Genomic DNA, 18,703 nt, shown 5'->3' with positions numbered 1-18,703 from the left:
TTCCTAAATCATTCTGTCTTACAATTGGGTCTTTGATGCTTGGTCTTAAAAGCTAAGACTCTGTGACCTTGTTCTTTGGTTCCACTAAGCTAGATTAGGAGAAAGGCTCTAGGGAGACAAGAGAGTGAAACGTATCTGTGAGGTTGGGAGATGCCATGAATAGGAGCGCATATCCTCTGCTCCTCCATATGTCATCCTACCATGTTTGAAACTTTTAGAAATTTGCCATGGTGGGCAGCTCTAGTCCCAAGGTTTTTCCTGAGACCACTTTCTATCCCTTACTGTCTATCTTGTATGTTTAAAAACCTCATTTTTTTTTCCTTTCTGTTTCTCCTTTGGTCCCCATATCCCTGACACTCCAGTGCTAAACTGAACGGAAGTTCTGTGTAGAGAGACAGTTTCCACTCTCTCGGGAGTAGACATCCCCATATTTTTGATAGACAGATATACAAACAAATTTCATGGCCTTGAATTTCCCAGATTCCCAATGTCCTGCTCTTCTTTGTATTTCTCCATTTCTGGCAGACTTTATTAGCTCCCTATTTATGTCAGAGTGGCTATTACGGCAGCAACATTCTCCTCCTCATAAAATTCATTAGCTTTGAAAACCATTTCCATTCACTCATCTCTGAATAATGCTAGTTCTGTTCAGATTTGATGTTGGTCAACAGATGAGATGAATGAATTTATTAACCCCGGTCCCACTCTGCCCACGGATGGAAGGCAGGTTGCTAGGCAAAGCTGCCTGCCCAGTCTCCAGTTTCCAGCAGGCTTTCATTTTTGTAAGGACAACTTTCTGAAACCCCTATTTCCTGGTTCTATGGTATCTGAACCAATATAGAATGTTAAAACTACAGTTGCAGCATTCACTGAGCCAGGATGTTGAAGTCTTTGAAGTACCAAACATACTCCTCCCCCTACAGGTTCTGAAGCAATTAATAAAAACATGCAAGAATCAAGTAAGTTCAGTTCTTTTGCTACAAGCTAGTTTGGAGACTATGGCTGGGGCCTGAATATAAATTTGGCTTCCTAATACATGCCCTTAGTCACTGATAAACAATAGGCCTCTCCTTGACAAAGGAAGAGCCTCCCCAGATAACTTACCATATGCTGCTGGCAGGCTATTTGAGAAACGGAGAGCTGAAAATGCGACCCTTGCTCAGAACTATATGCCACTACTTTTTCATTGCAGAAGGAAAGAAGGGTGGATACCAATACTTTCAAAGGGGTGGAAGTTTCTATTTTATAAGCAGTCAGAGTAGGAGGAGAGGAAGAAAACGGTTCCACAAAGAGTTCTCCTGCCTTATACCCTCACTTACTGCTCTTTGCTCCTAATGTCACATCTTCCAAATACACTGTGCCACCTCTTGCACTCCATCCTTACTGCCTAGCTGTTACCTGGGGTGTGAGGTCACCATCCGGACGTGCAAAGTTGTGGAGAGAAGGGATGAGGAAGAACCATTTGTAGGTCCTACCATGGATCAACACCCAAGAGGCAGTAGAAAGGGATGATCAACCTGACTTTGGCTGAGGTAGGCCCTATGTCTGAAAAGAAGACAATCAGTGAGGAATGTGTGATGCATTCACATTATCTTCTCTCAGATGTCTCTGTTGAATTCAAGACTAGTCAGATTTTTCAGTCTAGATTTATCTCCCTTATAATTGGTAGCACTGGGTTGTTTATTAAGCTTCGGTAATTTTTGTGAGATTTTTATCTTTTTCTATACCTTCAAAAGTTGCAGTTTAGAGGCTTTAAGGTAGAGGCTCTCCTCGCCTTTTTCATGCTATCGTTTCTTCCTGTGACCTGTGGCTACTTTTTCCCGGTTCTCCTCCAACCCCCAGCCACACCTTCTCAGTGTTCTTGACGCCAGCCACTTGTGATGCTCTTCTTTTGGTGTTTGCATGGTCCGGGGCTCTGCCCTCTGTCTTAGCCTCTTTTCAGCCCACCATTTCTCCTGCTTGGTCTCATCTACTCCGATGGCTTCAACTAGAACATATACTTGAGGCTGACCCCCAAATCTGTAATTCTATCCTAAACCCCTCTCTCTTGAGCTCCAGACCCGTGTTTTAAACCATTTCCTAGACAATGTCCCCATCTGTACATCATATTCAACTGACCAAAATCAAAATTCATCATTTATCCCCCAAATGTGGTCTATCTCCTATATCCTCTAATTTGGCAAATTGCACCTCCATCCACTCAGGTAACCAAGCTAAAAATGTGACTATATCCATTATCCCGTGGACCCAGGTGGTTACTAGTCTATTAATTGTGCCTTCCTAACACCTGTCAGATATCCTTCCTTTATCCCTCTTCATTGCCACTACCTTGCTTCAGAACCTATGTCAGTTTAGGTTTTTTGGTTGCAAACAAGAGAAATGAACTCTGACTAATTTAAGCAAAAAAGATTCATTCGAAAGGATATTGAGAAAGCCCACAGAATTGACGGGAAAACTGAATAACCATACTTCGGGGGGACTAGATCTGGGACAGCTCTGGGGACCTCCATGGGTGGAGTTTAGTCTCTCTCTGGGATGCTGCATAAGGTAACTCAGCTACAATCATCTTTCATCTCTGTGTGTCTTTTGTTTTGTTTTGTTTTTTTTGTGAGGAAGATCAGCCCTGAGCTAACATCCGTGCTAATCCTCCTCTTTTTGCTGAGGAAGACTGGCTCTGAGCTAACATCTATTGCCAATCTTCCTCCTTTTCTTCCCCCAAAGCCCCAGTAGATAGCTGTATGTCATAGTTGCACATCCTTCTAGTTGCTGTATGTGGGATGCGGCCTCAGCATGGCCGGAGAAGCGGTGTGTCGGTGCGCGCCCGGGATCCGAACCCCGGGCCGCCAATAGCGAGCGCGCGCACTTAACCGCTAAGCCACGGGGCCGGCCCGATCTCTGTGTGTCTTTATCAAACTTTCAAATTCCTAGTAGAGAGAATCTGGTTGGCCATCTTTGAATAAGTCATCCAGGGCTAAGAGACAGGGGTGAGTGGCACAAATTTGTGACGACTACAGACCCTTATAATTTCTCAACCCTTCCTAAGAACTGCTATAGCCTTCTCAAAGACCTCTGCATCTTTCCCACAGGTGGCAGAAAACACTGCCACCATTTTCATATTTCTAAATACGTATTGCTCAATGTATCTCCTTATTCAAAATCCCTAATAGCTCTTCATTACTCATGGAGTAACCTATAAGCTTCTATCAGGGACTTCAACTCTAGGATTTGGACCTTGGCTAACTCTCAGTCTCATCTCTTGCTACCTTTCCGTTAAAGCTCGTGTTCCAGGCATCCATGCTTTGTTCTATTCTCATGTTTTTGCTCATGTTGCTCCCCATTTCTCAAATGCCCATTTTCTCTTCTCTTCACCTGGTTAACTCACACTCAGCTTTCCAGGCTCAGGTTAGGTATTAGTTCCAAATCTTTTCCCTCCCTTAAGTTCTCTTCCTTTTTGCTCTGACAGCATTCTGAACTTATGTCTAATATAGGTATTGCAAGCTGTTGCATTGAATTCTTCTTGTTTCTCTTCCTGGCTAAACTATGAGCTCCATGAGGTTGAGGACTACATCTGACTCATGTTTGGCTCCCATTACTTAGGATGGTGCCTAACATGTCATAAATGTTCAGTAAATATATAAATGTTCAGAAATAAACAAATATTGCTTTTTAATGCTTACTATACAAAGCACTACAGGGGGAACAAATATATATAAAATTCACATTTCCACTTTCAAGGAGCTTACCGCCTAGGAGGCAAACAAGACCTGCATTTAAGAAAAGTACAGGTAGGGCCAGTCCCGTGGCTTAGTGGTTGGCTGCGCGCGCTCCGCTACTGGCGGCCTGGGTTCAGATCCCGGGCGCGCACCAACGCACCGCTTCTCCAGCCTTGCTGAGGCTGCGTCCCACATACAGCAACTAGAAGGATGTGCAACTATGGGATACAACTATCTACTGGGCTTTGGGGGAAAAAAAGGGAGGAGGATTGGCAATAGATGTTAGCTCAGAGCCGGTCTTCCTCAGCAAAAAGAGGAGGATTAGCACGGATGTTAGCTCAGGGCTGATCTTCCTCACAAAAAAAAAAGAAAGAAAAGTACAGGTAGTGCTACAAGATACCATGTAAATGCTTGAACAAAAAACAATGCCTATAGGCTAGAATTTGGGATTGGATTGGTCTGAAAAGTCTTCTCTGAAGAGGAAAGACCTAAGTAGTAACATAAAGAAAGAAGAAGATTCAAATGGTTTGAAGAGGATAGGGAGAGTGTCTTAAGTATGGGGAATAAGAGAGAAATGCTCACTGTGTTTGAGGAATAGGCTGAAAACACTGGCTAAGGTAGAGGTTGATTAAGATATGGTGAAAAGGTCAGTTTGTGTGTGGAGGGAAGTCATAGGTTAGAAAAATAAATTGGAGCAGGCTGTAGCAGATTTTGTATAAGTATGTCTTTGTGCTTTTCATTTTCTGGTTTCAGCACAGAACACCTCTGCATTCTAGATTGCCTACTCATCACAAATTCCGTGTGTCTCCTCCAGAATCAAGAAAAGAATAATTAAGATATTTTCAAAATGGAAAGTTTCCATGCCAAGGAATTTCTTCTTCCTCCCTGAACTAAGATTTTCTGATATCCTTCAAGGTACTGTATACCAGATCTTCCCATTCTTACTTTGAATGTAGTTTTTGTGTTTGTGTGATTTTTTCTCCATCCTGGGTTGCAGACAAGCAGCAGAAGTCTTGTACCTCCCAATCTGATGGCTCCTATTTATTTTAGTTTCAATATATACATGAACTGGACTCACAATTCCAGAAAAACTAACGGTAAGAAAAAGGTGAAAAGCTCATTAGTCTGTTTCCTTTCAAGGGAACTTACAGAGTTTAGCTCAGTCTAGTCATAAACTCTAGACAATCATCTTTAGGGTTTATGTCTGGACAATCAAACTAGACATAAACCCTAAACAATCACCTGTCAACACTATTAACACTAACACAGATCTTTCCTGCAAATCCACGGGGTTTGTAGGAGCTTGGGCTGATAGGCCTTATCAATATTCTACTTAATTGTCAAGGCCCCCTTAACTTGACCCAGTCCTACTATCCACTCTTATTTCTTCCTACTTAAAATAACAACAACAACAACAACAAAAACAATAAGAAATAACCTTCCAGTTAGGCTACTTCACACACTATCCTGCAAGGCCCAGCTCAAGCTTCACAGTCTTTAGGAAACATATCATCATCATCAACTACATCATCAACTTTTATCTTCCATTTTTAATTGTCTATATCAAAAAGTGTAGCAACTCCCTGCCTCCCCCTGACACACACACCAATATATACACCTTCTTTTCCCAGCTTCTCAGGCCTAATCTATGTACAAACATGGTTGTATTGAGAGGGGAAGTAAATTAGAGGATGTCTACTCCTCCAACTTTCTCCCACGACTGACGTGAATTTTCAGGGCTTTAGTTGGTAAATCTCACCACTACCATGGAATGAGAATGTCACCTTTAAATCATTTAGTTAACTCTCTCCAAGTTTACAGATGAGGAAATCGAGGCCCCAAGAGATGAAGTGACTTACCTAATATATTAGCATGTATTTGTCATTATTGTTTCACATTTAACCATCACTTCCACTTCCCTCCCCCCATTTACCAACTAAACTTAAGTTGTTGAGGGGAAGGATCATCATGTCTTGTGCATTTTCTGCATTCACAACAGCACCTATTGGTCTTCTCTTGTTTCCCATACAGGAACAAGAGCGGGGCTAGACACACAGTGTGTGCTAAGGAAAAAATGTCTGGATTGAATTGAACCCCTGCAGAACGTGGACTATTTAGAGGCACTGAGTTTGGCCTCTGAGTGAATACTTGCCTTGGGTTGGCCCACTTAGCAGTGAACAGCAATGGGCCAAAGGAGACACACCAAGTGCGTAGTCTTGTTTGCTCAACTAAGTTATAAATACCATCTTATACAAACTTATTTTGTAACCCGTAGCACTTTGAACAGTACTAATCACAGAGTAGACCCTCATTAAAGATGTTTTAATTGGGGCCGGCCCTGTGGCTTAGCAGTTGAGTGTGTGCGCTCTGCTGCTGTTGGCCCGGGTTTGGATCCCGGGCACGCACCGAGGCACTGCTTGTCCGGCCATGCTGAGGCGGCATCCCACATACAGCAACTAGAAGGATGTGCAACTATGACATACAACTATCTACTGGGGCCTTGAGGAGAAAAAGGGAAAAAAAAAAAAAAGGAGGAGGATTGGCAATAGATGTTAGCTCAGGGCCGGTCTTCCTCAGCAAAAAAAAAAAGAGGATTGGCAGGGATGTTAGCTCAGGGCTGATCTTCCTCACAACAAAAACGTTTTAATTGACTGACTGTCTTCAGATCAAAAACCAGATCTTGGTCTGTGTTTCATGTAGCAACTAGAGTAGCTTTGCCAAAAGGAAAGCACCTGCCTGTCCAAAATGGACACTGCTGGGCTGAAGAAGCATTTTTCATGCAGCTCTATGCCTTAAATTGGCCTGAGGAAGAGTATCTGGGATCCTGTGCTGCCTTTTAGATACCAAACAATCATTTTGAAAAGTGCTACAATAAAGATTATAATATATTATTATTACTCAAGGTAATAGGACATATCAAGAGGGCATAAACTTTAAGAAGTTTAGTGGGGATGAATTTATTGTGGTCTATCTACAATGTGTCACCTGCTCCCCTTGGAACTATTTTTAAGACCTCTGGCCTGAGATGGAAGCTATCCATCCTTGGATGGGATTTGATCCTGGATTTGGTATTATTTGCGCCATGCTATAGCCAGTTGACCTACCAACTACATAGCTTGGCTATTTCTTCGTTTCTTATTTTGGTCCTTACTCTGCCACCCTCATTTTTAAAGGAGAGAGGTCTAGTTGAGGTAGTTGCAGGATCCTACTTAATTTGAGCTAGTTTAACCCCGAAATGGAACTATTTCCAAAGAGGAAGCAGGCCACTTATTATTATTATTTTTTTTTTGTGAGGAAGATCAGCCCTGAGCTAACAATCATGCTAATCCTGCTCTTTTTGCTGAGGAAGACCGGCTCTGAGCTAACATCTACTGCCAATCCTCCTCCTTTTTTTTTTTTTTTCCCCCCGCAAAGCCCCAGTAGATAGTTGTATGTCATAGTTGCACATCCTTCTAGTTGCTGTATGTGGAAGGCGGCCTCAACATGGCCAGAGAAGCGGTGCGTAGGTGCGCGCCCGGGATCCGAACCCGGGCCGCCAGTAGCGGAGCGCGTGCACTTAACGGCTAAGCCACGGGGCCGGCCCCCAGGCCACTTATTTTAACCATTAACCCTATCTTACTTATGAGCATCTTTCACTCTGTTCAGGAAGTAAATGGATTTAGTAAGAATCAGTCACGGAATCCAAAATACTTTATTACTAAATACTGCAGCTTCTGCCCCTTGCCCTCTTTTCTCCAATGGGAACTGTATCTGGGTGAGGAATGGGAAAATGGGGAATGGGTAAGTGAAAGAGCATAGTATGAAACTATTTGCCATTGATGATTATTTTTACTACCCTAGTTCTAGGAAGAGAAACTTAGATGTGGTTAGGAACATGAGGGAGCCAGTAATCTAAGCCTGGTCATTAAGAATTGGACATTTAGTTGTGAAGTTCCGCTAACTATATTCTTTCTCATGGAATCACCAGCTAATCATTGGTGAAGACAGAGCCATTCCCATGTGGAAAAGAGTAGGCAGGTAGGCATTCAAAACAGTAGGTGGTCTTTAAGGGTGTAATGAGGGTCCAGCTATAGAAAAGAATTTCCTTAAACAGTCTACTAGAGCACTTCCTTGAGTGGTCTAAAACCCCTATTTTAGAAGAAATCAACTCAACAGATGTCATCACATCTCCAATAGGTCCCACTTGCTTGATTCTTCAAACTGAGTTTTTGTTTTTCCCCAGCATGCAGGCTGGTTAATGAATCCTATTCTTCATTACCCATTCATATTCAATTAGTGATCACCTAAATTGAGCCCTTCTAAGTCAGGCTCCCAAACTTTGTTGCAGAGATTGAGAACATGCAGATGACCAGGGCTCTGAGTAAGAAAATACAACTGGATGTTTTGCCTCTTTTTCAGGTTTCACTGTGGCAAATCAAAGACTTCAGGCACTAGCCTAGTTAAACTTGAGAAAGGAACCGTTGTTAATAGTACTGAGGTAAGGAAGAGCATTAGCAAATGTTCATTTGTAATCTTTCTCTGGAGTTCCTTAGAGTACTTTATAAGCTGAGTCTCACAAACTTCCTGTTGTAAAGCAGAAATGGGTCAAGATTTATGCAGAGAGCGAGGTTAATTTATCTAATTTTATGCAAGGGAAACAGAGACACAGAAAAGAGAAGAGACGGGACACATCAGCAATAAATCAGGGCTTAAAACCCAGGGACCAGAAACCTATCTTAGGGTGTGAGTAAGTGTTAGACCCTGACTTACCTAGACTTTGTGGCCACCTCTTGCAGCAAAACTCCATTAGGTATCTTGGTCACTTCCCCAGGTTTATCATATTCGAGTGAATTTTCCAGGCCAACTTTTATTTTATCAGCCAGAGATAGTGCAACCCAACACAAAACTAAAAACATATTCCAATTTGGACACTCTTGTGAGTTTAGTCAACTGCTGGAGACTAATTTGGAACCGAGATGCAATACCTCAGAAAAATTCAAGAGTAAAAACATTTTCCCCAGAGACATTCCCCCCTAAAATCAATTTTTAAAAAATCTCATAAAAGAAAAGTCTTTGCATCTTTCTCCCAAATAAATTTTTCTGAGACTTCTATGATTCTAAATATATATGTCATATCTGTGAAGTAGGTTTTTCATACTATATTCTTTTTTATTTTTTTTGTGAGGAAGATCAGCCCTGAGCTAACATCCATGCTAATCCTCCTCTTTTTGCTGAGGAAGACCGGCTCTGAGCTAACATCTATTGCCAATCCTCCTCCTTTTTTTTTCCCCCAAAGCACCAGTAGATGGTTGTACGTCATAGTTGCACATCCTTCTAGTTGCTGTATGTGGGACGCGGCCTCAGCATGGCCGGAGAAACGGTGCGACAGTGCACACCCGGGATCCGAACCGGGCCGCCAGCAGCGGAGCGCGGGCACTTAACCGCTAAGCCATGGGGCCAGCCCACATACTATATTCTTATTTTGAACAAAAGGACTTCAGTTTTCCAAAAGGTAATAAAAATTAAATCAGTGCATCTTTGGATTTGTCCCATATTTCATCCCACCGTTCCTAAAGGAATGTAAGGTGCGGCTCTGCTAGTCCTCTTCCTGGTCCTCCCCCAATCCCCAGGCATTGCCAAGTCCTGGCATTTTCCTCCTGGAGCATAATCACGCCTCCCCTCATTGCACAGTGCTGACCCACTCTTCCTACTTCCCTCTTCTCCATTCACCTTCTTGCTTTACTCACCTTTTCAGTGCATGTTGCCCTTCCTCTGCCCCCCATCTTGCCATATCACCTCCTTGGGGGCATAGCAATCTTTAGAAATGTTGATCCAAATACAGGTTGTGCTCACCTCCTCTTGTTCTGATTTCTGATTATGCCAAGCCCAAAGGAGGTAACTCAGAGCTTTTGTCTCCATGTGTTCTCATCCCTTTGATTCATCATATGATAACCTAGGGCTAAGCTAGAGGCTAGGCAACATCGCTGGGGTCAGGAGAAGGAGAAGGAAGAGGCCCAGCTCCTCTACCACCAGACATGACACTCAAACAATCCACCAATCACCAGCACTACCACCAGCAGAAAAATGCAAAGTGGTAGACAGAATTGTTACCAAAATTCAATTATTTTTGCAACATTTCGGAAGAATCACATACATACTGCAGAAATATTCAAAAATGCAAAATGCACCGTGGTTTCCCCTTCCTCTGTGAGTGTGTCCGCCTGCAGCTCAGTTGGCAGTTATCCCCAGGGCTCCCTTCCACTCACAGCCCGTAGGTTCTCGCCCTTTTGTAACCTGCTTTTCTCCTTACAGGTTGTCCTCCATGTTGATTTTCACCTGATTTTACTCCTATAGAAACAGAAAAGACAGAAGAAAGAGGTGTGATCGCCCCATCTGAATTTTGATGCTGCCCTTGTCTACTTTACCTCCTAACAGCTTGATCTGACATTTCATAAAGCTGGTCCACATTTCTGTGTACAGCTTCCCTGTCAGGTTGTCTCAGAACCTAGCTCTCCTTGCTGTGGCCCGCATTCCAGAAACCCAGGGTGCACAACACGAAGCACAGTGTTCTCTTCACAATTTAAATTAGAGACCAGTTTTTAGCCAGACGAAGGTGAGGTAAGGAATGGAATACTGTTTAGGAGAGGTGCAACCACTAATTTTGATTATTGTCTCCAGATTAATGATGCAGGCTGGCAATCAAAATTTGTTCTCAAGAACCTTCGGTATTACACAGTCCATCCAAATTTGGTAGGTGGAAGAAGCGTTCTGCCAAGATCCCTAAGAGCAAGTTTCAGCAGTGGGGTAGCGGTCTGCTGCAGAGTACCCTAAATGCCTCCAGGTGCAGCCCGCTTCTGTGACTGTGCGTGTTCATGGGACTGGGAGGCAGAGCTGTCCTGGGACACCATGCCAGAGGCAGTGCTGGGAATGGTGGTGGTGAGAGAGGAGGGAGGAACTGGGAACACAGCCGTCCCTGCAGCTGATTTTTTTTTTCAAGTTGAGAAAACTTATATATAATCAGGAAGTAATTCATTCTCTCCCTCTTCCTTCCTCTGTCTCCAATCCTCTGCCTTCCTCCTATTGACAGAAAAGCAAATTTAGTGGGACTGCCACTTCCCCCACCCACATCTTAAGTGACATGCTGTCTTTTGTGATGGCTTTTCCCTTTTCTTTTTTTTTTTGGTGAGGAAGATCAGCCCTGAGCTAACATCTGCCAATCCTCCTCTTTTTGCTGAGGAAGACTGGTCCTGGGCTAACATCCATGCCCATCTTCCTCCACTTTATATGGGACGCCACCACAGCATGGCTCGACAAGTGGTGCGTCGGTACGTGCCCGGGATCTGAACCGGCGAACCCCGGGCCGCCGCAGCGGAGCACGCGCACTTAACCACTTGCGCCACCGGGCTGGCCCCCGGCTTTGCCTTTTTAATGTTGTGCTTATTATGCATGTTAATGTGGTTGTGCCTGTGGAGAAACATTGGTGAGTGGGAAGATGTGGATAAGGGCTCTCTTGCCCCACCCTCAGAACTCCCTGAGCAAGGAGATTTGGTCCCTGACAGCTTGTCCCTTCTGCCTCAGAGAGAGTTGTGGAGAAGGCCATTTAGGTTTAACATAGAAACCTCTCTGGTTGCCCCATTATGTTGGGCATTAAGTTACACTGTTTTAGAAGAATTAAGTCACCTTGCTCCTTTTATTGTGGAAACCTTTCCATCTCACTTCTCCACCCTCTTAGTCTATGTGCACAGAATGTTCTCAAGGAAGAAGGGGACAGAGAGAGAGCTTCAGACATTTTCTGTTAAATACATTTCAGAGCCGATTTGTCCAGCCCCTGTCCAGCCCTACCCCACAGAGGCAAAAGATTAGCCAACTGATTTGTTATTCTTCTCTTGATCTGAATCCTTTGTCTGTCTGGAAACCCTTCTGTCTGCTCAGGCCCAGTACTATGAGCCTTTGAAGCCCACTGCACTGCAGAAATTCCTGGCTCGAAACAGGAAAATCAAAAGCTTCATGTTAAAAGTAACAGAGTATGATCAGGATAAGACCTTACTGATTATGACCAACAACCCACTTCCCTGCCTGATCCACCAGCAAGTCACACCAAAATACTTTTCCAAGGAGTTACTGCTCAAGGTAATGGCACCCGGGGAAGTTTCCTGGCACCTTGAGTAAGGACCCTGAGGAATTAGGAGTTAGCTAGAAGAAGGGAGCTAACTTACCATGGAGGATGGTATTCAGGAGCCAATCTCTTTCTTCTTCTTTGCCACATGCTTCACAAAACAGAATCGGGAGACCCTGGGAAATACTCAGAATCAGAGTTGTACAAGCTGGGGTCGTGAAACTTCATTGCATGGAGAAAAGACGGTCTTAATTAGAAACTATTCCTCTTTGGCCAAAACTATTTAGTTTGTAATTTACAAAGGGTAAACTAAGCCTCTGGCTATCTAGTTGAGTATAAAGTAGCAAAGGATAAATGAGGAAATAAGGAATAAGGACAAGAAATGAATATCTACATGGGAAAGGAATAAAGGGCTATACTTTACACTTACTGCTTTTGGATGTCAAGAGAAGGGAAGAGGAACAGAGCATTTACTATCACAGCAGCCAGACATTTGGGACTCTGTTATACACTAAAGGAGTTCAAATTCAATTCGATAAACAATTGCTGAACATACACTAACCTAAGAAGTAAAATATAAAGATGGTTACAGGACAGTTTCTATCTTGAAGTAACTCGGAGTCTAATAGGAGAGACAGATCAGTAAATGAGATATATAAAAGTAATTATAATATACCAGGATATATGAATAATAAAAGAATATATAAGATACAGAACTAAAATGGAGTAGAGGTTAATATCTTTGTTAGGGGAAAGGGAGTAATCAGGAAGGTTTTACAGAGGAGGTGACCCCTGACAAAAGAATAGGAAAATATTACAATCAGAGGGAAGGGCAAAGGCATGGAGACATGAGAAAGTGAGGTGCATTTAGGGAGATGTAAGAGAGTAAATGGCAGGAAATAAAAGGATATAATCAAATTTGCATTTTATAAAGACCTTTTTTGGAGGTTGGGAGAAAGGCACATTATTTGTGAAGAGACAAAATTCAGAAAGATTAGTTTTGTTGTTACTACAATAGCCAAGGTGAGAGATGATGAAGAATTGAACTAAATCAATAGCAGAGAAAGTGAAGAAAATCAATTTAAGAGATATTTAGGAATCAAGACCTAAAAAACGTCTTGGCAGACTTGAGAGAGGGCCTAATAAATATAACAAGAAGAAATTAAATAAGTGAAAGTACAAACAAAAGAATCTAATTGTAACAGAAATTTGATGCTGGGAATGGCACTACCCAAGACAGACCCTTATAATAAAATGTGGTGAATTTGGAATGAGTATTTCCTTGGTTGTTGCTCAGAATTTGTGCCCTTTGAAGCTAAACTCAACGGTTGTTTCTCATGGTAGTGAGTAATATACACTGACAGAGGGACAAATACCAGGCCAGGATTGCCCTGCTCAAGGTAGAAAAGGAAATACAAGACTATCACTATTGCACTATTGTAACCTTGGTGCAAGAAAAGCTTTCTTCCAACAGCTGGCCCTTTGTGAACCTTCCAGATCACATGCAGGACCTGATCATATTCATGAACAAATTTGGTACCAGCCAAATTGTATCAATAGACAGAGTTAAGGCTCTGATTGTCAAAGACTGGCAATGGTAATTTTAAGGGGCTATCTGAAATAAGTCCAAGAAGATGGAAATGCCCAATATCTAGAAGGCCTCTTTAATATTTGTGCTGCATCTCCTCCTTCTCCTGCTTGACAAATGTGACAATCTTTTGTGAGCCTAAGATCATATTCAAAAGAAGTATTCATTTGCTATGCCCAGGCATGTATACAAAGGAGTGTGGGTTCCAGCAGGTAAGTAGTAGAATGGACCAGACACATCTATCACAGTGATTGTTATACTCACAGCCCCTTCTAAGTGAAACCGACCCTACCATAGTTCCTGAAGAAAAGGATGCCCTCATAGGTCCTATTTTGTACAACTAGACTCAGTCTTCTACTCTTAGCAGGCACTGTTATGGATGGTAGGAACATTGTGACTAAGCCAAAGTCTACGCGAATGAAGTTTAATTCTAGTGAGGTAGACAGACAAGCAAGCAAACAATCACACAGATAATGTATAATGTGATAAATTCCACAACAAAGCAGGATAAAGGAATGGAGTGTGATGGGTGTGAGTGGTGATTTTAGATAGTGTAGTTAGGGAAGGCTCTCAGAAGAGGCAATGACATTTGAATAGAGATTTTAACGGGATGATGGGATGTGTCGTGCAGTTGCTACACCTAGCATATTGTTTTCATTTCAGATTGCCACACATTAGGAAGAATATAAATTGTAACTTTCTCAAATGAGTTACAATGAGATAAATCAGGTGAATAGGGAACGCAAAGCCATGTCATATGAGGAAAAGCTCAAAATATTGCCAATATTGAGCCTGGAAGAGAGAGCGAGCTTAGGAGGAACATGACGGATTTCTTCAACTTCTTTAAGGACCCTGTGAAAGAGACACTCGATTTGTTCTGTTTGGACTATAGGGTAGAAGTTGCAGGGAGATGGCTATCAGCTGATCAAAGATGAAATAGGTTGGGTTTTTAGGAATAGGAAGATTGACCACTTGATAGTGGTTGTGGAGGGGATATGAGTGTCAGATGAATGGTTAGACTTGATGATCTTTAAGATCCTTTCTGAAAGCCTTTGATTCTGTGACCTTTAGTAATGATAAAATTATTACCTCATAAAACATCCCATTCTGTGGCCTTTTCAATGCAGACAGAGAATGGAATGTGAATGAGGCAGCCATTTCTGAGAAAGACAGGTAGAGACCTGTGGATCTATTTCCCAATTTATTATCAAATGTTTGGTTTGCTAAGCAATTCACTAATTGAATCCTTCTCAAAACTGGATAAATTCTTCTGCTTCACTTCAAAGGGTCAGTGGGCAAGTTCAATCAATTCCTTAGGAAACTGACCAAGCTTTGGACAAGTCATCTGGCAATGACACAAATGGGTATTAGCCCACTTAGGAACTGCTTCCTCTTCTTTTGGTTTCTGAGTCCCCACTTCCCTCTCTGACAGGCTTTGTTGCATCATTTTAGGGGAATTGGAGCTTAGTCCAAGAACTTAGTTCAGCCTTTAAGTCCCAAATGACTCAGCTTACTCCCTTACTTACTCTTCTTCCCTCTGCTGCAGGAAAGTTGCCATCATCACAGACCGACTGAGAACTTCTGCCTGCCCCTGATGTCTCAGAAAAAAAAGTTAAGATCTGAGCTGAAACCAATCTTCCCTGTGATACTGTTGGAGGATCCTACATCGAAGCGAGAACAATGGTTTAGGTGAAGTCCTGGCTCTTCTTGTACTCATTTTCTTGCCTATCTTTTCCTTATTCACATTATTATCTCTTTTCAATTCAACTTAATAAACGCTTTTTGGTTGTAGGGAATATGTACAACTGTATAACAATAAGACAGCTTCCCTACATGGCTCGCAATCTCATTTACACCCTAATGACAAAGAAACCGTAATGCAAAACTAAGGTTTTTCACTGAGAATGATTTTCAAGAGTGAAGAGAAGTATTCGAAGGTCTATGCTTTGAGGAAACAGAAGAAAAATTTTCCCTCAGTGAATATCAAGTGCTGTAGCATATGAATAATGTGCTATGAGACTTTATTTGAAACTAGTTACAGGAGCAGCCTATGTCTAGTTTGGAGAAGAGAGAGGAGATTCTGGGGTTCCTTCACAGGTTTACAATGTTAGGTTCTAGAAGCATCCCTTCCACTGAACAAAACTCCCACTCTGTACCAATGAACACCCTCTAGTCATTGTCCTTTGTTCTCCCCCAGAATCTGAGAATGTAGTGACTGATTCCACCAACCCCTTGCCCTAGGATCTACTAAATGATCTTTCTTTAAGGTTTTCCACCAACAACGATTTCAAGAGTGAAGGGAAATATTCGAAGGTCTACGCTTTGAGGAAACAGAAAAAAATGTACCCTCAGCTCAACTTTGCTCCAGTCAGTAAAAGAGATATGACGAAAGATGGTAAGCTCTTCTTCTTCAAAGCAATGGCTTATGGGACTGAGAGGTGGGCGGGAGGGACAATGTAAGGGGACTAGAAATAAGGGCAAATCGACATCTCTCATGGTGGTTCTGGAGACTATTTTTCCTTGTAGCATGGAAGCTAAGAACTGATAGAGACCCAAGTGGTGCTGGGCTTTGGACCCTGTTTAAACCCTCAAATTTCAGGAAAGCTCTAGCATAGTGTTTCCAGAACTGCATCATCTACCACTTTAATAGTTTTGGTCATATCCATGTGTTATTTGTCCTATTTTTTTCTTAATGTTTTTCTTTAAAAGGACTTTTTTTTGTTCTTGTCCTAATTGATACTGTATCACTGACATCATGGGTTTGATATACTAATTACACTTCTTTTGTCTGACATACATTTAATGACATTCATAATAATTAAATTTTAAATGTTTATGTGTCACCCAAACTACCCAATAGTACGCATATCACACTGTGAATCTCATCCTTCCTCAAAGGATAAGTCTGTGAGGTCCATGAGTCTCTCTGGGGTTGAGGCAGGATATGGGGTGGAAGGGGTTTGAGAAAAGGATGAATGGAAGATGGTACAATGAGAATGCTCCTCACAAATTATCATTCATTTAACAACATTTATGGGGAACCTAGTTAGTGTTGGATACTTATCAAGCACCCATAACAGCACTTTCAATAAGTGAGGTAGATAAATGGACCAGACCATGAAGGGCCTTGTATATTATATATATAAGGACTTGGGTTTTATCCAGTAGGCAGTTGGGACCCACTGAAGGATTTCAGAGCACTCAATAGACATTTGTGTATTAGAAGTAATAATTGATGGGTCCCCAGATGTCACCAACTTATGGCTTCAAGATAGAGTTCATTTCTCCTATGGGGTTTCTCCTCTCAAGCAATTTCTGAGACTCCCTAAGCTATGCTTACCACTTCTACAAGGCCATCTTAGTGATTGCTTAACACCTTTGCCAGCCATCCTCAGTCCAAACAGTCACGGTTCCAGAGGTGTGAGGTCATATTGTACCGTTCCCGAACTAGCTACTTCAGGCTTCTCTGTTTCTCCTGCACCTATTTGCCACCCGCCCCACGCCCACCTGCTGCCTCTCTTAACTACCCACGTACAGCTAAAACCAAGCTGTGATATTGAACATAGATAGATGTGGAGACAGATAGATAGATAGAACATCACAGATGTGGAGAGAAGTTAAAAAACAGCAGAGAGTCATTTACCTTGCTTTAAAAGGGGCTACTCTTAGGCTCAGCCTCAAACTGGTCTCAGTTCCTTTATACTTCCCAGCAGGCTCTCAGCACATGACCCATTCTTGGGAGTCTCCTGGCTTATCTACACTGTCTCTGCCTAGGCTCCCAATACCCTTGGCCCAAGGACGGGGAAGAAGATCGCTCCTTCCCAAAGCCTATTTATTTTCAGCCCCAGAATAAATAAGTAGGAACATCTATTTCCTTCAAGGGAAACTCCACCTGGAAAACAAGGTTTGAGCTTTATAAGCTAGATAAGGCAAGCATAATAGTTAACGGCACATTTAGTAAAGTCAGAGTTAAATGTTAAATGATACCATATGTAGGATACTAGCAGTTCCGCTTAAATTCAGATCAGGGGAAAGAATTTCTCCAGAATCTAGAATCTAATCTAGATTAAAATTTCTCTAATTTCTCAAGGTTGTGATCCTGTTAAGGATAACCCAATTTACATTTCTAAACAGAACATTTAATATCTCAGTCTGCAGCATTTATTAGATTTATGGTGACTTTACAGTTTCCCTCAAGAAATAAGAATGATACTTACTTATGCTTCTGAAGGGCCCATTATGGAGCTTTTGCTAAACAAAGACAATCTGCTGTGAAGTTGAAACAACGTCTCCACTTCAAGTAAAAGAGACTGCTAGCAACCCCTCCTTCCACCACTAATGTTATATGTTTACCAGGCAACCACAGAAAGAAAGATTACTGCACATAGAAGATGGTTTGGATATGGGCTGTGAAGGCTGGTTAGATGATAGGACCTGAATTAAGGTGATAGCAGTAAGAATAAAGAAACAGATTCAAGGAACATTTACAAGGCATAATGCATCAAAAAAGTGAGGAGGGATGGGAGCAGAAAGAACCCACAATAGAAGCTTCCAAGAACAGGCAGAGGTTGAAAGAGAATCTGGATAAAGTGATGACACTAAAGCCAAAGGCAGAAACAATTTCTCAGTCAGGAGAACTGACAACCAACGTACATTTTAGGAAAAGGCTAAGAGGAATATGAGCGAATGCACTTTGACTTAGTAGGAGTTATATAAGTCAACGTGGTTGCAGATGGAATCATTTGAAAGGGGTGGGATTAAACAGGGAAGACTAGAAACTGTCAGTGATTTAAACTGGGTTTTGATGAAGGGAAGGAATCCAGAATTATAAAGAAGGTTAGTAATGGTAGTCCGTGGTCCGAAAATCTACCCTCATGCTAAGAGTAAAGACTAGCTTTCTTCCTCCAAGTGGGTCTCTTTCACGCCTCACATGAAGTGTCCTTCTAGACCCTGTGGAAATCCACATTCACCAAAGTGCCCTGTGCTTTGTTGCAGTCTCCAAGAAGTCAAAGGGTGACATGCCAACTTCCAAAATGACTTGGGAACCACTAACCCTTTCATCGCTCCTGGAAGAGAAGCCCACCAGAACTGTGCCAGGGGACAACGCCTTCCGCAATGGAAGGGCCGAGCAGTGGATTATAAAAAATGCCACTGTCGTTAAGTGAAAACCAAACCCCTCAGGCCTTTCGCCTCGGTCTCCAGAGACTGAGGGGCCTGCAGAACTTGCCATCCAGGGCGTGCCAACCAAATAAAATCGCATTCTGCCCGATTCGGGCGTGGGCTGCCTGGTCGCTGGCAGGGTGGGCC

The 18,703-nt window shown here is 42.4% G+C and overlaps 1 protein-coding gene across 1 annotated transcript; it reads left to right on the top strand.

The window, feature by feature from the left end:
* Positions 1-5,896: 5,896 nt before the first annotated feature.
* On the top strand, positions 5,897-18,561 carry TSGA13 (testis specific 13). Its single transcript, XM_087434288.1, has 8 exons — positions 5,897-5,919; positions 7,851-7,916; positions 8,112-8,190; positions 10,371-10,442; positions 11,625-11,822; positions 14,943-15,085; positions 15,664-15,791; positions 18,392-18,561. The coding sequence occupies exons 1-8, from the start codon at positions 5,897-5,899 to the stop codon at positions 18,559-18,561; spliced, it is 879 nt and encodes a 292-aa protein (XP_087290414.1).
* The last annotated feature ends 142 nt before the right edge of the window (positions 18,562-18,703 follow it).

This window comes from Ceratotherium simum, chromosome 1 (assembly GCF_057802395.1).
Source record: "Ceratotherium simum simum isolate JZ-2026a chromosome 1, ASM5780239v1, whole genome shotgun sequence".
Taxonomy (NCBI): Eukaryota; Metazoa; Chordata; class Mammalia; order Perissodactyla; family Rhinocerotidae; genus Ceratotherium; species Ceratotherium simum.
Note: the sequence above shows the minus strand (reverse complement) of the source record. Positions and strands in the feature narration are given on the sequence as shown.